A 26,592-nucleotide genomic window follows, 5' to 3' on the forward strand; every position below is an offset into this window, starting at 1 on the left:
CCTGTTGGCCTCTATCTAGAATTTGAGGGAGTAAATAGTTTGTATTAAAAGTAATATTTTCGAAAGTTAATTCTGCAGTAGTTTCTTTATTTCTTTACGTTTCCAACTTCCGATGAAAAAGTAGGCCTATTAAGTAATATGACACCTCAATGAATACCAGGATGATATAGTCTTAATGCGATTTCTTTACTTGTTTTTCTGGAACCGGGAGTCCCACAATAGTGTTCCCATTCGGGCCTGCATCTTCTAAGTTCATTAGATTACTTTTACCCCTTACTTTAAAGCAAGAAAACTTTAATTTTTTAACTTTGTGACTTCCCTCAGGAGCAACCACTACTTTTAATTATGTATTTGAAAGCATATTGTCCTGCTAAAATACATTAAATATGAATATTTCTTAATTTAGGCCAAGTTTAAGAGTACTGATTAATAAAACTGAAAATTTGAAAGTATGCGTTGATTATAGCCTGTATTTTGTTAAAACAACACCAAAGAAAATCAGAAGTTAATGAAAGCTCAATAAAGATGTTTATGAATGAAATTTACGTCATAACATCAGTTTGAGTCAAGAAGTTATGTGTAATACTTTCGAAAATGGTAATTGGTGGTTCTAGTTTGTGGTTCTAGTTTTCAATTCATCTGTACATTTCCTTATGTATATTAAAAGCCGGTTCTTTAATGGCGTAACATAACGGAAAAATAGAACTTATATAAAATAAGGTAATAATAAGAACTGCGTTAAAAGAGGAAATGTAATTATGTCAAATTATCGTGAAATTTAAAATGTTTTGTGTTCGTTTGTTTGGAGCTTAATATTCTTTTTCATCAGTGAGGTTATATGAGATCTCGCTCGTCTCGAAGATGAGAATACTTACCACTTATTCACAGTGAATCAATATGAATAAGTGCCTGGCAACCCTTAGATATTTCGTCAGGTATGTGCTAATCTTCACGGTAATAAGATTTGATAAATCCGCAATGCAAATATTGTCAAACAACATCAAAATCGAGTTGTAACCAGGGGTAAAACTTGATCTGAAAAGGTTGGGGAACGCATGACGTCATGTCATCCCTTGTGCCTATCTTTGTCCACTATATTTTTTAGGAAGTGGAGGGATGCCATAAATATTTTTGGAAGTGGGAGATGACGTCCCCCATGTTTTCCTTCACTTTTAACTCTGGTTGCAACAAACGACACGCCATCGTTTCAGGGTAGCTTTCGAAAAAAGACTTTAAGGGTCTTCGCTACAGCGAAATTAAACTACCGCTAAGTTTAGAGTGTTTCTGTAATATCTTCAAAACGAATAAAACATTCGAAAAGCGGAAACGTAGTGAACTAGACAATAGGATTTTACATGTGATACCGTTATCACAACTCATCTATCTGCTTTCGATTTGGAACTGTAGATAGATTTAGCATTTTTTTGCGGGTTCTGTAAATAGCGACATACCAAAATCAGATAGGTGAATTGCGATAAAGATATCACATGCAAAATCGTATTGTTTAGTTCACTACGTTTCTGTTTTTCGAATATTTTTATTTGTTTTGAAGATATTACAGAAAAACTCTAAACTTAGCGGTAGTTTAATTTCGCTGTAATGAAGAACGTTAATGAAAGGAGGTGTGTGTGTGTTACTATTTTATTTTCTGGATGTTGAATTGTTATCTTTCTTTTTTTTAAATAGCCCATTGACTTATATGAGAAAGTGTTTTTCTTTTAAATAGACGAGATTTTACTCATTCAATTTTACTAATTTCTTCTTCTGGCCTATTTAAGGGTTCCTTGCTTTAAAAATATTCAATGTAATATTGTTTTAGTTTTTATTTATATATATTAAAATTACATAATACAGTGGTTAAATTTCGCATAGAATACATTTAAAGATCTCAAGAAGAAGTAGTCAGTAAAATTAACTGGCTAAAATTCTTTGTTTCCTCATATAAATTAATGGGCTCAATGACCATTATGGTACAAGTTATCAACATTCCTAAGAACTACTCTTGTTTATTGGGATTTAAAGAAGCTATAATTAAATAATACATAATTATTTCGCTCGACTTTTCTATGAACGCACAGCTTCATTAGTTGTTAGTAAATAAATTTCCTAGTTCGGAAGGTCAAGTAGTTTCCTTATTCTATGATCTCGCACACACACACACACACACACACACAAACACAAAAAGCTTGGGTCATGGAAGTTGTTACTGAAACAACAAAAACAAACACCTGCCTCAAATACCATCCTCTCATAATAGCCATGAAAAAGTCGGTTCTCTATCGAAAGGTGTTTGAAGTCCTCTGGACAATAAAATGACAGCTCAGACCTCAAGAATGTGATTTTTCATTTTGTAAAGTTGTTTCATTCTTCCTTTACAATTCTGCACATGGAATGAATTTCCTATTTTTTTGACTCTAAAGCAAATTAGTCCACGTAAGTGTGAAGTGAGCGCGGGCTCGCACTCAACTGAGCTCGTACTCACTCGGGCTCGCGCTCATCTCTCTGGACTGGGCTCGCACTCACTCGGGCTCGCGCTCATGTCTCTCGACTGGGCTCGCACTCACTCGCGCTCGCGATCACTTCTGTTAACTGAGCTCGCGCTTACTAATCTCAAGTGGGCTCGGGCTCGCGCTCACTTATTTCATTGGGGCTCGGGCTCACTCGGGCTCGCGCTCAATTATTGAGCCCGAGCCCGGTTGAGCGTGAGTGCCGAGCTCACGAGCATCGGGCTCGCGAGTTTGGACACCTATGCAATACACTTCCATACAACTGGCGGGACTCACTCAATCACGTGATGCATTCGATATCTCGATCAGTGCACCCAATTCCCCGGAAACACGGTCGCGCACTCTTAGACGCTGCGTACTCTTATCCCCCTCTCCCTTATGTCTATTTCGCATATTGTTGTTAGTTTCATTGTTGGAGGCCACCATTGTTAAATAAACAATCATAAATAAACTTGCCACACTGTCTACCACAAACTGACCAAGCTTGGAACATCCATTTACGATTGAATTTTTTATCTATCATATGGTACATGTCAATTTAACATATTGTTGTTTGGAGGCCACCTTGTTAAATAAACAATCAACTGTATCTGCTATACTTTATACCAGAAACTGACCAAACTTGGCACACCCATCGGATTACTACTGAGATATCTAGGGAATGGTACATATCGATTTCACGTATTATCGTTAGTTCCATTGTTGGGGATCGTCATCGTTAAATAAATAATCGTTGGATTTCTCCATTGTTAAATAAACAATCAACTTTATCTGCCGTACTTTGTACCACAAACTAACCAAACTTGGTACACTCATTTACGATTGAGAGCTCCTCCGTGGCTAAGCGGTTAGCGTACGCGCCTTTGGCGCGGGAGTCCCGGGTTCGATTCCCGGCGGGAGCTCATGTGGTTCGGATTCCACGTTAATCAGTAGGTCCACGTCTCATATAGCCTCGCTGCTGAACGGGACGCTAAACTAAAATCAACTCAACTCATTTACGATTGAGATATCTATGGAATCATTAAAGTCGATTTCACATATTGCTATTAGTTTCATTGTTAGAAGTCACCATTGTTAAATAAACAATCAACTTTATCTGTCATACTTTGGACCAAAAACTGACCAAACTTTGCACACCCATTTAAGATTGAAACATCTAGGGAATGGTACGTGTCGATTTCACATATTGTTGTTAGTTTCATTGTTGAAAGCCACCATTGTTAAGTAAACAAACAACTTTTTCTGCCATTTGTTCTACCACAAACTAATCAAAATTTGCACACTTATTTACGACTGAAATATCTATAGAGTGGTACATATCAATTTGATATATTGTTGTTAGTTTCATTGTTAGAGACCACCATTGTTAAATAAACTAACTTTATCTTTCATACTTTTTACCAGAAGTTGACCAAGCTTGAAACATTTATTTACGATTAAAATACCTAGATTACGGCACATGTCGATTTCACATATTGTTGTTAGTTTCATTGTTGGAGGCCTCCATTTTAAAATAAAGAATCAACTTTGCTATCAGAAACTGATCAAACGTGACACACCTATTTGGAATTGGAATATCTAGGGAATGGTGGTACATGTCGATTTCACATATTGTTGTTAGTTTCATTGTTGGAGGCTACCATTGTTTATCTTCCATACTTGGTACCAGAAACTAACCAAGCTTGGCATAACTATTTACGTTTGAAATATCTAAGGAGTGGTACATATAGATTTCACATATTATTTTTAGTTTGATTGTTGGGGGCTACCAATTTGAAATAAACATACTTACTACCAGAAACTAACCAAACTTTGCTTACCCATTTACGATTGAAATATCTGACGAATGGTACATATCAATTATCAAAGGCTAACAAGCCCCTAGCCAAATCATGTGTAATATGTCAGTATGCGTTGGGATCAAACTATAGTTATTCGTGATCAAACGATCTGGCCGAATTTCGATTGAATTTGCTTTCAGGGTGGCGGTGGGGCTAACAAGTCATCGGTAAATGCTGTTCGAAAAATGGAATAGGAAAAAAAAAAAAACCTTTCATTCAGAACTTCGTTGCGCCTGCTTTGTAACCACTGTGAATTAGTTGCGTGCCTCCAGCTTTTCTTTTTTGTATCAGTCGGGGAGGGATGATCTACAGCGTTCCTAGAATTACACTCTAAAGCCCCTCCCATATAACTGACATGTGCTTCACAGGAGGCACAACACATTTGAACTCTGTTCAGATTCTGTGTAAGTTTGATGGCTGTTAGGGAAGCTTGCCCACGCACAAATTAAGAGAATAAACATTTATTAGAGAATGAGCAGTTCTTGAAATAAATTTGCAAGCGACAGTGATACGGTGTGCGTCGTCCAAGGTTTAATTCCCGGTGTGGTACTCAAACATTGCGGTGTTGACCAAACAGTGAGAGAAAAGTTGGGAAACTAAAAGATAGCGAACTCCAACCTAGACAGCGGGCGACGTTGGGTGTATTTGTGCTGACCACTCACATAAGCCCGCTGTAGACTCAGATCACAAGGGATTGTTTCGCCAGGAGTTTATATATATATTGGTGTTATTATTTTACCTTACATTCTCTCAGTAGCGTAAGTAAGGACGAATGGGCTTCCCTGCAAAAATGTTAAACGCACCCCCTTTTTCCACGTTCATGAGGTGCGTAAAATTCACAGGGAACAGAGTTTTGACTTTCTATGTTTTATGTAGTGAGTCATTACTTCCTTATATGCAAAAAATGCATATTATTATTATTATTATTATTATTATTATTATTATTATTATTATTATTATTATTATTATTATTATTATTATTATTATTATTATTATTATTATTATTATCAGTAGTAGTAGTAGTAGTAGTAGTAGTAGTATAATAGTAATAATATTGTGCTATAGTTAGGGTTACCATAATTTTTTGATCCAAAATACAAACAAGCCGTAATATGACGACCCATCAAAGGTACGGTGCCTAAACATAGAACAAATATTTTGATATTTCTTACCTAAAATTTACCTTTTTAGGTTATCACACAGTTGTTTACTGTAATACATAAAACACTATTGCAAACTAACATGTTTCATAATGTTTTCATTAACACAAATATAATAAATCATGACATTAAATTACTTATATTAAATCTAACCAAAAGAACCCTGGAATGGAAAAATAAGACACTTTTTAAAAACATAACCTACTTTGTTAATAGTAACTAAAATATAAATTATAGGCCCTATAATGAAAACACAATTGTTTTCACCCAAGATTTTAGCAATTCTGGACTCGGAAATTTTCGGGCAGCACCAAAAACTGTCAAATACGGACATTTTCCTATTTTATGCTTTGTATAATACGGACACGGATCTAAAAATACAAATAGTCCGTACAAAATACTGACATATTGCAATCCTAGCTGTAGTTTTCGCCTATTCTGCTGTACCAACCTCGAGAGTCTACGACATCGGGGTCGCCCCACTTTTTGTTGTTTGGTTTGATGCTGGTTTCACTGTCCTTTTCCCATTTTTGAAATACACTAAGCACGGCAGATCGCGAAAACGCGACAAGTCGCGCTGTTTTCGAAATGAAGCTCCCAGCCATTTAGTCACCCTGATATATTGTCGTCTTCACCATTCAAGGCACAAGCACCACACTGACTAATCGAATGAGATTCCTGTTACCGTCTGGTGCGCGGTTTTGGTATGCCTCGTAGCTCTTACCTCAGCCCAATGATTTCGTTCAAAAAGTACCGAGTGGTCATAATGTTTACGCTGTTCACTTTAAGTTTTATTGGCTTTTAATTTACTAAATAATCGCTCAATTGTTACCGTCTTCACAGGTAAAAATGAGATATAGTTCGAACATCACATAATTTTTAACATCCTAACATTATGAAGTTTAACTTCTAAACTTAAATGGGTCTCTCTTTATTCTGAACCTCTCAGTGTTGCGGACCCTGCAGGCCCTTTAGTTGCACCACAGTATTCTCTCTACTCAGAAGGATAGCGACAAATAGAAACGTAAAAATTCATTCTGTCCATTTTTCATGCATCATACACTCAAAAAAAATCTGTAATACTGATAACTGTAAGAAAATATTAGTATTGTTTGTTTGTTTTCTGTATACGAAGAACCATTTAGGTTATTTATCTCATTTTCTGGTAATAATCGAAAAAAGGAGCTTCAGGTGATAAACGGACGAAACGAAATTTGTCAACGCGGTGCGAATGGCCGTTCTCTGTAACCTAATTCCCGCTTTTCTTTCAAGAACTCTATTCCTGCCTGCAGAAAGAAAAGATTTATGTTACCCGTCAATCGTTGAGATTTTGCCCTACAGCTGAACACGGCTTGTAAAAGTAGACCCTGACTGACTGCAAATGCACGAAGAAGAAGAAAAAACTTGGATTCCTCTCCCCGCTTACTTCAAGTGTGGATATCCTGGACACATTCAAATCGAGCGCTACGATCTATCTTTCAGTTCTTCCCAGTAGAGGCGTTAGCATTGATTGCTAAATGAAGAAATGAGCGTCTGGTGGCGAAAAGGCGAAATACTCGGATAAGGGGGTGGGAACAGTAACCTTAAGATACAGCATTTTTAGTTTGCACAGAGGCAGAAGTTACTTCAAATAATTTATGTACGGCATAAAATAACATATTGAAAAAGAGGTGATATGGGTTTTTTTTAAAATCTATTTTACACGAAACGCCTGAAAATGTTTTTCACAGCTCCTGTGTTGAACGCCAAATATGACTTCATCCATATAAACGAACATTAGCAGTTCCTGACTGATGTTCATTCAGCTCAATAAACCACAGTTCATTTGTTGCTGGTTGAAAAATGAACACACTTTTTGTTTAATCTTGTGCCAAAAGATGGAAAACCCTGTCATCAACACAATGCACTCTCTTTACAAGTGGTTTAAGTTCTATTGAGGTTCGTGGGTTAAATTTGAAGCAACGAGCACGTTAACAGGCTCAATTGACGCAACAAACAAGAGTACTAAGACTGACAGCTGTTGGGACAATGAGTAGTGACACCTCTTTCATGCTTGCCTCACTAGATGACAGCATCAGCGATTCCATGATGCTGCCTAATTAAGCTGAAGTTGCTCCATAATCGCTATAAATTTTTCCTCTGTGGTAGTACTACATAGTACTGTAGATAACACTTGTAAATACAGGCAACTGTTACATTTTCACCTTATGAATCTAGTTCTAGTTTAAGCTCACAGTTAAACCTACAGAGTGATTCCTTATAGGTTTTACAACTTCAATCAGTTATAATTATTTATTGGAACCACATACAGTCTTGGTTTATATGTCATTATACTGCAAAACACTTCAAGTTTGACCCACGTAGTGAGTGATTGCGAAGTTAACCACACGCGGCGCCACCGGTCAGTCGTTGAAAATTGAGACTCACTGGTGTGGAAAGAGCTAAGTGCGTGTTTTGGTTTGAAGAAACGAAGTCAGCAACGAGTGTACAGCCTAAGTTTCGCACACAATACACAAGAAACCACCCAGCAGACCAACAGTGTACAAATGGCACCAGATATTTGTTGAAACAGGTTGTTCTGTGCAACACACAAAGGCTCCTGGACGCTCACCCGTGACTGACGATATGGTGGAAGCAGTTAGGGAGAGTTTTGTCCGCAGTCCTCGAAAATCTACACGACGTGCATCACAAGATCCCTCAGACCACTGTTTGGCGTATATTGCGTAGACGTTTGTCCATGAAGCCGTACAGACTGTCCATAGTTCAAACACCGATGAAGCGGATAAACATACCCGACATAGGATGTATGAGTAAGACATGGATCGGGAAACGAACCCGAGTCTCCCGCGCCAAAGATTAATATGCTAACCATATATCTACGAGCGAGTTCTTGCAGATTTGGAGAATTGTGAAAAGTAGTACACAGTTACTCATAAAATTATCTCTGGAATTACATGAAGACAAGTATTCGTCACAAAATTGTGAGGAGCTTCTGGGAGTGTCTTAAGGTAATCCTAGGTATTTCAGATAATAATAGCTACTCCAATTATAACTTTTAGGCAGTTACACAAATACCAAGGCCGTTATCATGAAAGCCAAACTATTTATTTTAGAATTTTTTAACACCTTATAACATTAGTTATATACTTCTAATATGTACACATTATGACCGTCAGCATGGCCGTAACACCGCACTTATTGGACAAACTGTATATTTTCTCAATTTTTAGTCATCATGCAAAATTATTATTTTATTCATGTAAACAGAAAAGTTATTTTCTTGCTTTGCTCTGAACGCTTTCGAGCTTGTGAGAAACTACGTTCTTTCTTTGCATGCAGGTGTTCTGTAGACTTACTGGCGTCCTCAATAATACAGAGAAATCATTCTTTACTGAAGCAAGTGCTCATCTCATTAGCAGAGTGCTTCGGAACAGCAAACTTTTTTCTTTTCTTGAGTGAAAATGAAATGAAATCTTTGAGTTTTACGTCCCACGGTTGTGCCGGTGAGGCTAAAGGAGACGGTGACTATGAGAAATGAATGAAATGGTGGAATGAAGAAAGTGGGAGGAAACGGGAGAACCCCGAGAAAACCCACGCACACGGTGTTTGTCCACCACAAAGTTCACTTGGCGGGAGCAGGGTTTGAATTTTCTTGAGTGAAGTTACCAACTTATGATTTTGGCTACTAAAACTATTTTGTATATACTTTACATATGAATGATTACACTAGTTAACAAATTTAAACTTTTTGTTTGTTACATGAGAAAAATCACCTGATCTTAAAGGAACTTTTTGCGCTGAATTCGAATATGCACTCGGTTTCTCTCCATCACGTACAGTTTTCCCGTAACAGAGGGATTTTCGGGAAATTCCCTCAAAAATTTCCCTTTTTCAGATATTCCCCTAGCTCCTGTCCCCTTACATATAGTAACATAGAAATTATACCTAAGTATACCTTGATTTATATTTAATAAATCCTAAAAGTTTCGTAAAAATCGCTTTGTTCTTTCTAGAGAAATAAATATATTTGTATGTATACTGTGTGCACTGTTTATTGCACCTGATAGTAATGCTTTCAGATCTCCTGAGTTGAGGTAAAAACGATTTGCTTTATTACTACAAACACAGGCATAAAAATGAATATTTACAATAGTCAATAACACACTTGTATTGCTCTCTGTAAATTAGAAACGTGTATAAAAATAGAATGTACTTCCAACGTATATTTTTTTTTAAATGTACAGTATATGTATATCTTAATACATATATATACAATTCTCCAAGTTTTTTCGTTTTGTTCATGAAATGGTTATCAGTATTTGTTATCAAATGTAACAGAATGCAAAAGAAAGAAAGAATGGAATAAAGACTCATTGTTGACAACAATGAACTAATGCATCTGAATTTTCCACGACGGTATCGTTTCCCCCCTCCCCCCGCGCATTTCTTTCTTTCTTGTGTTCTTGACACCTGGTGAGGGAGTTTTGTACATTTTTATATTGACGTGTGGTTTAACACTACTTCACTTTCAAAGTTGTCTTTGCTGCTAAGAGTGCTTTCATGTTTGATCTTAACGGCATTATACCCAACTAAGACCAGAAGTTTAGTTTGTGATCAGTACAATGGCGTCAAGAGGACGGCGTTCGTGTGTTAACTCACCAAATAGTTTTTGTTATGTGTGTGGCCAGTTTGTAGTTAAAGGACAGTGTAGATCCATTACGCCATCGGTGAAACTAGCATATTATATATATTTCGGATGTCGTGTGGGAGATCAGGACAAAACTTGGGCACCCAACATAATTTGTGCGTCGTGCTACGTCATTTTACTTGCATGGGCCAAAGGGAAACGGAGGTTCATGAAATTTGCTGTACCAATGGTGTGGAGACAACCCACCAACCATCTGGATGATTGTTATTTTTGTCTCACAGTAGTTAAGGGACATTCGAAAAAAAGCAAATACACAATAAGTTATCCCATCGTTAAATCCGCAATTAGACCTATTCCGCACGGGGATGAACTTCCACTTCCCGAGCCCCCTACCAACTGGGAAGAGATATGGCCAAAAGACTCTGATGATGATCATGACCTTGATGAACCATCGACATCAACATGTACATCCAAGGATCCAACGTTCATCCCTGACTGTGTTCGCGAGCCACATTTCATCCGGCAATGTGAACTTAATGACCCAGTCCGTGATTTGCACCTGACAAAACAAGAGGCGGAACTTCTGGGATCAAGGCTCCAGCAGTGGAACTTATTGGATGCAGAAACGAACATATCAGTGTACAGGAAAAGGCATGTTCAATTTTCAAGCTATTTCTCAATGCAAGATAATGTGTGCGTATGTACGGATATAAATGGGTTGATGGCGGAGCTAGGAATTCCTTACGTTCCAGAAGAATGGAGGTTATTTATCGACGCGTCAAAGGTCAGCCTTAAAGCTGTCCTTTTACATAATGGAAATAAAAAACCTTCTATACCACTTGCGCACTCAGTGAAGATTAAGGAATCCTATGACACCATGTCAACTTTGCTAAATCTTATAAATTACAAGGACCATTGTTGGCAAATATGTTGTGATCTCAAGGTAGTTGGTATTTTATTAGGACTGCAGTGCGGTTACACGAAGTACCAATGTTTTTTATGTTTATGGGATAGCCGAGCTGATGACAAACATTATGAAGTGAAGGAATGGGAACCTAGAGTGAATTACGTACCTGGAGAATGCAACGTCAAATACGCTCCTTTGGTAGATCCTAGTAAGATATTACTACCGCCACTTCATATCAAGTTAGGACTTATGAAAAACTTTGTTAAAGCCATGGACACATCTGATGAAGGTTTCAAGTATTTGCGAGATAAGTTCCCTAACCTGAGTGATGCTAAGATTTCAGCGGGAGTGTTTATTGGTCCCCAAATTAGGAAATTAATGCTTGATGATAGCTTTGACAGCAAGTTAAACAGTGCTGAGGTAGCTGCCAGGACAGCATTTAAGTGTGTTGTGCGCAACTTTCTGGGCAATAACGAAGCTGAGATGAGAGTTACACAGAAATCGTACAGGACATGATACAGAAATACAAAGAGTTGGGTTGTAGGATGTCTTTAAAAATCCACTTTTTGCACTCCCACCTCAGCTTCTTTCCTGCTAACCTAGGTGCTCTCAGCGACGAACAGGGGGAAATATTCCACCAAGATATAATGGCAATGGAGAAAAGGTATCAGGGACGATGGGATCCTTCAATGATGGGGGACTATTGTTGGGGTCTTGTTAGAGAATGCAACATTTCTTACAAAAGAAGGAAGTAGTGTACGTTTTTGTAACCCAATGAAAGTTTCATATATTGTGATAGTTTTGATTGTCTTTTCATGACCTTTTGGTACATTTGTATTATTGTTTATTGTAAATTGTCACACTTGTAAATTATATTGTATTTATATTATATTTTATATATGTGTTTGTGGTAATAAAGCAAAACGTTTTACCTCAACTTAAGAGATCTGAAAGCATTACTATAAGGTGCAATAAACAGTACACACAGTATACATACAAACATATTTATTTCTCTAGAAAGAATAAAGCGATTATTACGAAACTTGGAGGGTTTGTTAAATATGAATCAAAGTATACTTAGGTATAATTTCTATGTTAGTATATGCAAGGGGACAAGATCTTGGGGTGTAAAATAAACGAAAAGGGAAATTTTTGAGGGAATTTCCCGAAAATCCCTCTGTTACGGGAAAATCGTACGTGATGGAGAAAAACCGAGTGCATATTCGAATTCAGCGCAAAAAGTTCCTTTAAGAACAGGTATTTCCTTTTATGTAACAAAACCTTTGTTAACTAGTGTTATCAACGCTTAGGAAATCTTTTAGATACAAAATTGTTACATTGCAGGCAGGTGCACACCGACTGTTGCAGTCTGACACATCGATATTTTGTTATCTCAGATACTGTGGGAACTGTGCCCACAGTCTGCGTGAATTGCAGACAGAATGGTTAATCTCCACAATTGCCAATCTGTATTCTTTTTTATTAAACTACTTTGCATTGAACTGCTATGTGAAGAATCCATCAACTATAGACTGAATTCTTAAAGTTGGTCTGCAACGTTCATTTAAATTGCAACTTCTAGTTCTTTGTTCTCACGAAATTAAAACACGTGTTGCCAGAACTACTGACTATACCACAACTATATTTGCACCAAGTATGAATGTATAAACTTGTGTATTTTTCATACTAAATTTTAAAAGACACTGCCAACCAGGGACATGGCAATGGGATTTTCCCAGGTGTTGGCAGAAGCGAGGAGTTTGCGCTGGTATTAAGAGAGGATCGCACGAAGAGCCTACGTTGGACGAACTTACTTATGTTCTAGTATGTAAATGGCTACGAGGGTCACTACGAAAGTTTTGAGATGTGAAATAACTTACGTACTTAAAATCAATTTAACACTTACATTTTCTCAAAGTATTCACCATTACACTGTGCACACATTTGCATCCTCGAAACCACTTTTGGAAGCAGTGTTGCCAGTCTTTTTCTTCAAGTGTTGAAAGTTCATTCTCGTAAACCACTACAACTTCTTCAGGGCTGCAAAATCTCTTCCCACGCATGGGATTTTGATCCTGGGGAACAGAAAAAATCACAAGAGGCCAGGTCAGGACTATACGGCGGATGAGTCATAAGTTTGACCTCCATAGATTCTAAAAAGTGAATTGTGATGTTGGCCGTGTGTGCGGACGCGTTGTCATGATGAAGCAGGATCCCACGCAATCCAGTTCTTGGACGCCGTTCCCGAAGCTTCTAAAACACTTTTGTTAGGCAAACAGTGGTGTACAACTGAGCAGTAATAGTCCTTTGTTCTTCAAGTGGAACAGTTGCAACATGGCCAGATTTGGAGAAGAAAGTTGCGACCATCTTCTTCCCCACACTTCGCGGTCGCTTCACTTTCGTGGGTGGATTTTAGTCTTGCAAAGATCCAAACTGTAGACTGGCGTTTATTTTCAGGGTCAAATTAATAGATCAAAGTCTCATCACCAGTAACAATGTCAGAGACGCGTCGAGAATTGCCTCCATCAAATCTTGCAAGCATTTCTTCACATCATTCCATCCGTATGCGCTTCTGCCGTTCAATCAAAGTGTGAGGCACCCAACGAGATGAAACCTTCCTGAGTCGAAGATGATCATGAAGAATTTGTTACTGCTGGCGATCCAAAGTCCTTGAAAGTTGTTCGAGAATTTTCTCGAATCATTTGTTCCACAGCGGCAATGTTTTCATCTGACACAGCTGTTGCCGGACGCCCAGCTCTCTCTTCATCTTTAAGCGATGTCCGGCCTTTTCTGAATTCACCAAACCACCGAAAAATTGTAGCACGGAAAGGAGCAAGGTCCTCAAATGGCCCCTGCAAACGGTCAAGGCTTTGCGTCTCATTCAAACCACTTTTGAAATCGTAAAGGATAATTGCCCGAAAATGTTCCCTTTCGAGCTCCATTCTAGACAGCCGAATACTGCTCACATCAACAAACAAGGGAAGGCGATACGGCCACGCCGATAAGCGAGGCGAGTTGAAACTTGCTTCGCTTCTTCGCTCTGGATACCACTACCGAACGCAATTGTTGGAATTCAAATACTGTGCCACAACAATGCGTATCTCAAAACTTTAGTAGTGACCCTCATACGAATAAGTATTATGTTTTTTGTGGGATTATAGCTACAGCCTCAACAGGAAAAGTGAACAAGATTTTCCTTCTATAATTTTATAAGTGCGTCATTCTTCGAGCTACAATATTTCGTTGGAAACTAGTGCTCTACCCAATCCCTATACTCATTGCCCCTGTTTCGCAGTAAAAGCCCAACTTTGACGTAGATAGTAATTCAGTGAATGTGATGATAAGAATAACCAAAAGGTCTATATTCTCAGTGTTTTCATTTGCTATATATATATATATATATATATATATATATATATATATATATATATATCTTTCACGTGCGATATTAAGTGTTTTACTAGCTGAACCTGCGCTCTCTACACAGCGCATCATTCGCATATGAGAATAAATCTCCTTCTCATTCCTTACAACATATGTACATGTTCCTTTACAGACACAAATGAAAGACGTCTTGATTTTTAAAAAATCGGCAAAGGGTATCATAAAGGGGAGATTTTTTTTCGATTATTTTTTCTCAATATCTCGCACCGTTTGCAAGATTTGAGCCTATTTCCGGTTGGAGTTTCTAATTCATGTATGACCAGTGTTTTCTTTCTTGTTGCATGCAGTATGTAATAAGCAAATACATTACATATACAATTAATTATAATGCCAGTGGTGTTCATTGGGCAAAACACTCAAAAAATAAAGATGTATCTTAGACTCGAGAAATGGTTATCCTTCCTTTTTCATTATTATTTGGCCATGAAACATACGCCTGAGACATATACAATCCCAATATACAACAATGTGGTGTTGGAATTTATAACGCGTAGGATATGATGCTTTAGTTTTTTTTTTAACTTCAACGCTTCCAGTGTACCCTAAAAGATGTAGTAAAGAAATAATGCTCATGTTTTTTTAAATACTCATTTAGAACTGGACAATCTACGCAAAATTCCAATCGATCAGTGAAAACGTCGTCTTTCTAGAGCCTGTAGTTTCCGAGATCTCATTGTCGAAAGGATTGACCACAAACATATAAATATCATTAACTTTTAGTTTACAAGAACTCGGAAGATGGAAGCACAACTCACATGCATTGATTTTAGAGAAGGCTTATTAAAATACAAAGGCTTTGAACAATAATTTTATATCATAAACTTTATGTAAAAGATATAGTTAACTAATTTAGACGATTTAAAGTACAAATACTTAAAATGTTTGTCTCTGTTAAACGTGAAATCACACATAACCGTAAATGAAAGATTTGAAAGCTAAAGTTACAGGTTGGAGCTCAGGCGCTTGTAATTGCTGTTGTAGCATTTTAATAGATAGATATTTCTAAAGTGTGTGCGCAGTGTCGTTCGCTCAAGCATTCATGCTGTATCAAGTGAAAATTTGTGTGTTATCAGTATCCTTTCTTTTACTACTGCATATATATATTTGCATCCATTCAATAAATAGGAATTCGTTCGAGGTAGTTTTCTTCTTTTCATTTGTGTGTGTGCGAATACTTATGGATAGAGATGCAAAAAAGCCGGCTTTTTTGAATCGATGTTTTTTTTTTTACATAAAAAGCGGGCTTTTTTTGGGAAAAAAAACGAGAATTATGGAAATTTTGGCTTTTTTCATTTTCATGATTTTTCTATTTAAATAGCTTTCTTATAGTATATTCTATAGTTAGATAAGAATTCCATGACCTAAATGCCATTTTTAGCTCTGTAATTCACTATCAAGATGGATGGAGCACATGTTTTATGAATTAAAGCTAACATGAAGAATGTAGTATTTGAGGGCAATTTTAGAGGCTATTTAACTTTATTTTAACTTTTGAGTTATCGACATCTTTTTTCTTCTCTAAATCATTTTAGGTTGTCATCCGTGTTACATTTCTAAGAGCTTTTAGTACTCTAGCTTCTAGCGCAAAAGTTAAACTTGCCCGTTTTTCTATTTATCCGTCAAAGCGTACGTTTTTCAATATATCCGTCAAATCGTACTTCCACATTTCTGTTATACTGTAGCTATGAAGTGATTTAGCAATAATTTTCCGGACACAACCTTGAATACCAATTTATACAAATAATCAGTAGCGGATTTAGAAAAGTACTTTAGGAGGGTTTTTTCTGATTGTGTCGTTTCCTAAAAAAGTCCTAATTTTATTTGGGAGGTGCTTGAAGTTTGATTACAGGCATAATTAATATTTCGTTTCGTTTATATGTTTAGCAATAATCTTCCGGATACAACCTTAAAAATCATTTTATACTGAGAATCAGTGGTGGATTTAGAAAATTATTTTGGGAAGGGTTTTTCTTACTAATGTTTAGTTTTTCTAAACATTCGTAATTTTTATTTGAAGGGAGCTTAAAGTTTATGAGTAAAGGCATAACTAATAGATATTTCGTTTGTTGCAAACATTCCGTAATTTTGGGGAACGGGCTTCAGTCCGAAAGACTGCCACCCTAATCTTCGCAAAACCGTCACTGCTGGTAATTAGTAATAATAACGATTTAAAAACAATAAGAAAGGAAGTCGGCCAACTCACAGTACACGCACTATTTCTACATTCACAGATGGAATGAAGAAAAACTTTGTCAGAATGGTCGAATGCTGGTTGAATCCCGGACTTCCCGATAGAAGCGCAAAAGCTAATCACTCAGTCATGTTTGTTGAGCAGTTGTATTTAGCTTAACTTAATTTATATCCCGTAGTCCTTTTTTTTTGGGGGGGGGGGATTCCGTAATGATATGTTGAATCTCTCTTGTTAAAAATTCAAAAAACTTGAGGATTGGGTAAACCGTGATGGTGGTTTTACAAAACTTAACTGTAGAATTTCAAGAATATACAGAACCAAAAGCTCTAGATGTGCAGCCTTTAAGTACATCATATAAATCTAAGTATTTCTCTTATGTTTTATTTTAATTTTATTTTGTTTCAAAAAGAGAGTATGGAATTTTTTGAAGTAAAAATACTACATACTATTTTGCTGGTTATTTGTGTATTTTTTAAAAAGAAGTGTTTACTTTTAGGGTTGGCTGGTTTACACCAACTTTTTTTTAATAACTGGTTTAAACTAAAAAAATAAAAAGAATGAAAAATGTGAATCGTGTGAACTTCATGGTGACGTTTCCAGATATCAAACCACCTGCAATAGTTTTATTTCCCTTTCACCTTTTAATCAAGGTTTCCCATGTTCAATTCTCGGTCGAACGACAACCCTTCTTTCATGCGTAAACCAAGTAGCGGTTCGGATGTCAGTTTAAGCGAAAGTCTTCTCCTTGATAACCTCGGTATTTGGTAAGGATGTTAAGCCTAAACATACGAAACGAAACCAAATTGTATATTTCTGCATGTCTAAATGCCTGTTGTTTTATAAAGAAGCCAAGATTGCTTAAATATATTGATAGAAATTGGCAAAATTTATCGATTGCCTACGTAGCTTCCAACATTAGCTTGGATTGGACTTTCAATGATATCTACGTACTAAATTTGTAATTTAATACCTCAGTTTTAGCGTACTGATTATGATACGTTGACCTTTAAATTTTACATGCAAAGCAATAACATGATTTTCCCGTTATTGTCTTACATTTCAAGTAATGACGGGATTTTCCCGATGGCTAGGGCGGGAGATTCTCAATTTAAGAAATTTACTGACCGGACTTCTTTAAGCTTATGGGAATTCTTCCGGCATAATCCCGCTGTTGCATAATAACACCAAGGCGAAACAAACTTATTTCTGTGAATATGTAATATAAATACACAAAGCAAAAAATCTAAACCAAAATAGCCTTGTTTAAACCAAAAAAGCCTGGTTTAAACATCCCCCAAAACACGGGTTTTTGGCATTTTCAAAAACAACCATGGTACTTGCCAACTCTGCTTACTTTTGTATATAAGAGGTTAAAAAATTCTTATTATATACATTGGTTAATCCTGTGGAATTCATAATGTAAATATGTTGAAGAAAAATTGTTTGAAATATCTTTTCGAAATTCATAGTTTATTTTCGAGATTTTATATTATTACCAGCATCAACCACTAATTAAATGACTTTTTGTGTTATAGAGAAGCGAAACAAAGCCTGCTTTATCAATTTAAAGCAGAATTTTGAAAAAAAAAAAAAAAAAGCACAAAATTTCCCAAGCAGAAAAGCGAAGCAGAAAAAACAGTTTTTTTTTTTCCAAAAAATCCGTTTTTTTCCGAGCCCTTGCATCTCTACTTATGTAGTCATCAGCTTGCCAGTCGTATATACGCAGGTGTGTGTACAAAAGTAATTACAGTTAAACCTGAATTTTAGAACCGCTGAGGCTACCTATGCTATATCACTTATTTTATTTTATCATTGCTAATTTGCGCTTGAACAGGACACGAGCTCCTGAACCAGGTTGTTATCAACTGTTTCTTTACGGACTATTCTAGGAGCCAGTACCCAAGGGAGACGGTAGGTAGCGAATGTCTGAAACATTTGGGTTGTTACATTGAAAAATAGGTAAATTTATATTATAGGTTTGTTTTTGTTTCGCTAACTATGAAACCTTTGGTAGGAAGAGAGAGGGTGTTATTTTCAGTCTTCTCTCCTATTAATCTCTAACTTTAATGAGGAATTAAACGTTTGGAAATAATTAGTAAACTTTGATTTCCAGATGTCTTTGTGGAAAGCGACAGCGGGTACACAATTAGAAATAATCAATGGAAATAATGATGATGACTGGGACACAGATCCAGATTTTGTGAATGATGTCTCAGAACAGGAGCAGAGATGGGGCTCCAGAACTGTAGAAGGATCAGGAAGAACGGCGGGTTCAATCGAGTAAGTACAAAATTATTATTATTATTATTTTGCAATAGGGTATTATATCCTGTTACTCCATTGCTCCTGCTCAGTCCATTTTCCTCTGAAGTTTATTATTAGGAATTAGATATAATATCTGCGCTCATAACTTTACCAGCCGGGGAGCGTTGAAAGTAATTTAAAGAAATAGTGAGAAGTAATTACTCCACACATCATTAAAAGAAAACCACAAAGCAGTAGTTTAATTTGAGGGGAAAGAGATAGTTGAGAGTGAAAAAAGAAGAAAGAAAAAAAAAACCTAAATAAGACATTTGTTTGAAAGGAAACTAAAACATTTCGAGCAAGGATACTAAATCACAGGCGTTGCAGTCTTAGAAATCTGTGCTTGATAGCCATAATTAACTAGTGACCCTGGTGATTTTTTTTGTGTTCACTTTTATTAACTTCGTAATCGCAGCATAGCTAAATTCTTCTAAAATTTAGTTCTGAACAAAACAATCGTAAATCTTGAAAATCTTCAGTGAACAACACTAGAACAAGAGTGTATATTATCTTTGGCTTCCTTCGACTTTCTGAAACATTGAAGGAAAGGAATATACTGTATGTCTTTATGTACTGTAGTAGAAAGAGCTTGAATCCACTCAAGTCATACCCAAGGAGTGAAACTCCCTTTTATAGTGTTGGCAATAGAAGGAAATTTGCTCATATTTAAGTTTTTCGCTTCTAATTTACTTACCTTATGTTCATACTAAACATAAATATTAAAACATATATGTCAGTAATCTTGCCTCCTTTTGAAACCTTTAAAATTTTCAGACAAGATTAAAGTTTCAAAATTGCAAGCATCGCGGTCGTTCTTGAGGCCATCTAATATTGCTTAGAGCATAGCACAAAAGAATCATAGCTCAGTGTGTAAGCAATTTATCACTTTAAATTTTGTGGCTAATGTTCATGAAAATCTGTTGAGCTAATATATATATATATATATATATATATATATATATATATATATAATATATCGGGCGTTGCAAAATAAGTGTTACAACTCTTGGGAGGTGACTCCTGCCACTGAGACAAAAAAAAAAGTTCCCTTGAACTTTCGGCTATCGGACATAGTTTCGGATCTACAAGGTGCCGAAAGCGTGGGAAAATGACTTTCGGACGCCAATAGTTCGGAAACTATCCAACGTAAAGAGGGCAGGTAAAAAATTCAATGAAGAAGTCAGACCTGCCGTATTGAATTTTGCATGTTTCACAATCCTACCATGCACGGGCAAGGGATTCCCCAAAGGAACGTAGGGAGTCCCGGATAATCTGCCAAATGAAAATTGGTCTAAATGGATATGAATTGATAGTGTTTCTATCAGGTAACAATAATTCGTTTGTATTAAGTCGATATCTGGAACAAATACAAAATGGCGGATACCTTCATGCTCGTTTTGTGTGGTTGCATAATCGCCAGGTACGAATGCTGGCCAACAGTGACGTTCTGAGTATTAAGTGTAGCGAATTTGTACTCAAATGCTCTAGGAAGACTTCTGGAGTGTCGGTAGAGAACAACAGATGAAGCAGGGTGATTCACATGTGTGGAAGCAATTTACGAAAAATGCCCAGAAATACACTCATACTCAGTAAACGTGAGTTCAAGCGTCGGAAATGGAAGGATTAGCGACAAGAACACGAAAGCCATTGCCAATTCACCAATAATGTTCCCTCAAACCGATGCAATATGATGTGCACGGTTGGATACCAATAAGGATGCTACAACTGAGGCCAAGTTCAAATTGAGCAAGGGGACTCACAAAGAAACTGGATAAACTAAATGAATGTCACTAGTGGGATCGCATGATCGATATTGAAATGTGACCAATGTGTGTGTTGATATCAACATGTAGCTAATGGACAAATGTCAACACGTTCCACTAGTGCTGGGACACCGTCCCACGTGCAAAAAATAGGAAAATAACAACTCGGGTCTTGAATCTGAGGCCGTGGGCTCCCAGTAGGTTTGGAAAATGCGACCACGCCAGCGAAAGCGAGCGCTCTAGCCTTGAGGGTTCGAGGGTGCCTCACTTTCTATGTTTTCATTTGTTTGAGGAGTACCCACTTTGTTTGCAAGCGCTCTTGTACAGCCTCGCGACATGCTTGTGTGTTTCATTTTATTCCTACTGCACAGTTGTAAACAATCAGAGCTTTAAGACGTTTCTTCCTATTTCTCATGTCGTTTTATTTTCCATATGTATGGTGTTCCAGCAGTAGTGTTACATGTGCCAAATTGGTTCATTTTGTCTTTGCCTTGGCACTATGTGTAAGATACGAATTTTTGAATGTATTTTCCTATATTGACGTGGGACATGATACAAGACAGAGACGTGGGACATGATACAAGTTTGTTATTTTTACACTCTCTCAGAATTTGAACCATGGATTAAGCTATTTCTTTTCATATGTGTCGACTGTGGGACAATGTTCCAAAGAGGGACATTGATACAGTCTTGTTCTAGTTACGTTCTACCAAAAAGTGCACCAAATGTAATAGCAGAATGTACAACGTTATTTTCCTAGTTTTCGCATTTGGGATGGTGTCCCAGCAGTAGTGGGACATGTTGACATTTGTCCATTAGCTACATGTTAATATCAACACACACATTGGTCACATTTCAATATCGTTCATGCGATCCCACTAGTGACATTCATTTAGTTTATCCAGTTTCTTTGTGAGTCCCCTTGCTGAATTTCAACTTGGCGTCAGTTGTTGCATCCTTATTGGTATCCAACCGTGCACATCATATTGCATCGGATTGAGGGAATATTATTGGTGAATCAGCAATGGCTTTCATGTTCTTGATGCTATTCCTAACATTTCCGACAGTTTGAACTCCCGTTTACTTACTATGAGTGATTTCTGGGCATTTATCGTTAAGTGTTTCCACACATGTGAATCACCCTGCTTCATCTGTTGTGCTCTACCGACACTCCAGAAGTCTTTCTAGAGCATTTGAATAAAATTCTCTACACGTAATACTCAGAACGTCACTGTTGGCAAGCATCCGTACCTGGCGATTATGCAACCACACATAACGGGCATGAAGATTTCCACCATTTTGTATTTGTTCCAGATGTTGACTTAATACAAACGAATTATTGTTACCTGGTAGAAACACTATCAATTCATATCGATTTAGACCAATTTTCATTTGGCAGATTATCTGGGACAGATTATCCTTTGGGGAATCCCTTGCCCGTGCATGGTAGGATTGTGAAACATGCAAAATTCAATACAGCAGGTATGACTTCTTCAGTGAATTTTTTACCCGCTGTCTTTACGTTGGATAGTTTCCGAACTATTGGCGTCTGAAAGTCATTTTCCCACGTTTTCGGCACCTTGTAGATCCGAAACTATGTCCGATAGCCGAAAGTTCAAGGGAACTTTTTTTCTTGTCTCAGTGGCAGGAGTCACCTCCCAAGAGTTGTAACTCTTATTTTGCAACACCCGATATATATATATATATATATACCATCAAGATTATTGTACATAAAAAAAAAAAAAAAAAAAAAAACGCACTCTTGTTACTTCTTTTTGTAAATTTCTCATTTTAAGCAGTGCGCGTTATCACTATGAGGTAGACCAATTTCCTGGCCGCTTTTTTAAAAATTGAAGCTATAGGTACTTGTAACAGACAGTGAAATAAAACCAGTGGTCTTTGAGTGGATTGTTAGTAGTGTTTCACCCGGACAGCCGACGCACCAGCTTTTCGTGTTGTCTGTAAAGTGTTAGTGCATCGATGTGAGCAAGGTATTGGTACACTATTAGGTCGATGTAGTCACGCAGGTCTCAAGTAATAAGTTTCGTTGGTGTTAAAGTGTTTGGGGGCCTAGAGAAAGAAGATGATAAACAAAACAAGTGAGTTTCGGTTTACAGTGTGAAATTACGGAAGACTTTCAAATTATGAGAATTCAGTACCCAAACTTGAGGTAGTACATCTATAACTACTAGCTGTAATAGATTAATAAGATCAAAGATGAAACCTGTTTCTCAGACGCTTAATCTATATCAAGAAGCCATTACTTGCTATGCCTTCTATGACGATAAAAGTGAAACCGGAAATCGCTAATTTGAATTACTTCCGGATTGAATAGATGGTTAAGGGAGAAGGTAGGACTTACTGTTGAAGCTGGATCGATTGCAGAAATCTGCATCTCGATATCCCTTACCAATTTTGCTCTACGGATATCAGTATTAAAACCGGAAGTAGTAAATTTCAGTAACTTCTGGTTCTAATAGAATGTTAGGGATTGTGATGGTATGTACTTTGGAGATTCTGAATCGATTGTAGAAAATTGCTTGTCGTTATCTATTACCATTTATGCACTTCAACGATAAATATGGAAACCGAAAATTGTTAATTTGAGCCACTGCCGGTTTGAATAGAAGATAAACATAGGAGATGGAACCTGTTCTTGGGACGCTAAATCAACTGCATAAAACTGCATTTCGACATCTCTTATCTTTTTTGCTCTATGGAAAACAGCATTGAAACTGGAAGTAATATTAAATTTTAAATGTTTTCGGTTTTGGTAGTGTGTTCTTGTTGTTCATGGTACATTTCTTGAGGCAGTGAATCGTTTGCAAGAAACAGCTTCTCGCTGTCTTTTACCATTTTCATTATATGGCGATAACGATAAACATTGAAACTGATTTGAATCATTTCCGGTTTGAATAGTTAACAGAGGAAATGGAATTTATTCTATGGACGCTAAATTGGTTGCAGAAAACCACGATATTGATATCTCTTACTGGTTTTGCTCTGATACTTGTCGTTGGACGGACAAAGCGTTTCGTATCAAAATTGTCACATACTCGTCCAGTGTGATATACTTGTTGCCAGTTCTTTCTGTCTATTGATGCCCACTGATAATATTACTTGTTCACCAGAATCAAAATCCTCGAATTTACAAGCAGAAGCCACCTCAGATTTTCGTTGGAGGGACACTGGAAACGGTACCTCGGCATGTAATCCTGACTGTTCAATGAGCAAACCAGATGACAAATCAAGTCTTGATGTGTGTCTTCTATATGACTTGCATACAGTACGAGAATAGCATTTTAATTTAGTGTGCACACGTGGACGGAATGTGTCCCAGAAGATCCTGCTAATATACACAATTTAAGGTGTAGCATTCAAAATTTAAAAATCCAATTCTAATGTTGGGATGTTAATAGCTATTAATGAATTATGGCAGAGAATGTTGGGTAGCATAGACAGGAGGATGGAATTGAAAAAGATCCTTTAAGGACCAAAAATGGCAGCACTGATTGGCAGAAAAACGGAGACGGGCACCTACGGGATTGGCTGAAGGCTTCAGCCAATAGAATTCAGACATCTTCATAAAGATGACTATATATGTCTGTATCATTTATGTTCTATAGTGTCTGATGGAGGATATGGTAGATATCCGAAACTGTAACAAATTATAGTTTAAAATACAATGCTTATTGAAGCTTTGGTCAGTATTTCTTATGGGATAAATGTTTAATAGATTTTTCTTACGTTCCCTAATAATAATGCCTTCTCCACATGTACATTAAAAAAAAAAAAAAAAAAAAAAAAAAAAAAAAAAAAAAAAAAAAAAAAAAAAAAATCCAAACAGAATTTTCAAATGTTCATCACCAACATAAATGTTATTCACTATTTTAACTGTGGTTTCATTCAACTGTTTTCCGTTTTTCACATCAGGAGTATCTAAAATTCCTTTATTCTTCACAATTTCCCTTGCTTCCCTGACGGCATATTCACTTATATTCAATTCATTGATAACACCGTTCAAGAAATTTTGATTAAGATGTGTAAATTCTTTAATTTTACTATTTCTCCATTCATTTAAGCATGATATGGCAGAATTGGATCATAAAAATTTACGCTGAGCCGTACTTTCGCGAAATTGTACTCATATGTATAGTAGTGTACTTAGTTCTAGTTAAAGTATCAGTATGTTTCCCAATGTAATTACAATGAGAAAGTTGTGAAAATATTGAACCAGAATCTTTGTAAGTATCTTTGGTTAAGGTTTCTGACATTTATTTAACGTTTAATGTGATAAACTTAGATAGAATTAAGAAATATACTAACCTACAGATTTTGATAACATGTTTGTCTCCAAAGAAAAGTTTATATTTTTGTCTCCAATCCTTTTGACAATGAGATCTCGTAAATCACAAGTGCTAGAAACGTGCCGCTTTCAGTGGTCGAGTCAAATTTTGTGTAGATTGTCCAGTTCTAATTGAATATTTAAAAAAACATTGCCGTTATTTCTGTATTACATCTTTTAGTGTACACTGGAAGTGTTGAAATTTTAAAAAAGTAAACCATCATATCCTACGATTTGTACATTCCAACAACACTTATTTGTATACAACGGTTGTATATCACTCAGGCGTTTGGTTCGTGGGCAAATGATAATGAAAAACGAAGGGTAACCATTTCTTCAGTCTCAGGTGAATCTTTATTGTTTGGAGTGTTTTGCCCAACGAATACCATGCATCACTGACATTATAATTAATTGTGTGTATAATATATTTGCTTAATACATACTGCATGCAAGAACAGAACAAACACTAATCATACATGAATTAGATACTCCAACCGGAAGTAGGCTGAAATCTTGCAAATGGTGCGAAATATTGAAAAAATAATCGAAAAAAATCCCCCTTTTATGGTACCCTTTGACGATTTTTATCAAGACGTCTTTCACTTGTGTCTGTAAAGGGATATGTATAGATGTTGTGAGGAGTGACAAGGAGATTCATGCTCATATATGAATGATGCGGTTTGTAGAGACCGCAGGTTCAGCTAGTTATACATTAAGAAACTTGGATAGTATTAAGAAATATACAAACCTAAAGATTTTTATAACCTTATATATTAAGACTAAAATGAGCAAATCAATAGTACAAAGCAAATGGTAATAGTAGAACAAATTTGTTAGTGTTTCAGTACAGAAAATTAAAAGATAAACATCAACAATGCAGTAGTGACAAATTCAGTATTAACCGTAAAATTTAGAAAAGTATGTATTTATTTTTTTCAAGTACAATGACCATGAAATAAAACGGTATAGTGAAATAAGGACTTAAACATGATACAGACAAAACACAAAAGTTCGACAGGGAGGAAAGTACAATAAAATTGAATTTGATTTGATTTGATTTGATTTATTTGCGTTCATTTGACCATACAAAGTACACAAATTTGTACATATGGTATAGAACATGTCATTTCACAATAATACATTGGTTAAATACAGAGTTAATAAACACATACAAACAAACTATAAGCATACGAATATAAAAACTAAAATTTTTTTACAATAAAAGAAGGAAAAAATAAAGATTTATTATTTAATCTAATGGTTACAATATGTCTACATACCAAATTTTATTGCCTTCAGAAATAATAAATGATTATTCACCTATATACTCATCTACAGAATAATAAGATTTACAAATTAGCATATTTTTAACCTCTCTCAAAAACTTTATATCATCTATTATGTATTTCAATTCGTCTTTATTATATAGCACCGCACCTCTATAAAATGTAGTTTTTTCAAACATACTTGTTCTGTGTGACG

The 26,592-nt window shown here is 36.3% G+C and overlaps 1 protein-coding gene across 2 annotated transcripts in view; it reads left to right on the forward strand.

Moving 5' to 3' along the window:
- The window catches only part of Cortactin (cortactin), a 773,732-nt gene that overhangs the window by 48,068 nt on the left and 699,072 nt on the right, over nucleotides 1–26,592 (forward strand). For both annotated transcript variants that reach the window (XM_081752063.1, XM_081752064.1), the window contains exon 2: nucleotides 18,812–18,978. In XM_081752063.1, coding sequence (XP_081608189.1) covers nucleotides 18,812–18,978 — 167 coding nt within the window. The remainder of the gene's footprint in view (nucleotides 1–18,811; nucleotides 18,979–26,592) is intronic.

Source organism: Thermobia domestica, chromosome 3 (genome assembly GCF_964235325.1).
Source record: "Thermobia domestica chromosome 3, izTheDome1.hap1.1, whole genome shotgun sequence".
NCBI classification, from domain to species: Eukaryota; Metazoa; Arthropoda; class Insecta; order Zygentoma; family Lepismatidae; genus Thermobia; species Thermobia domestica.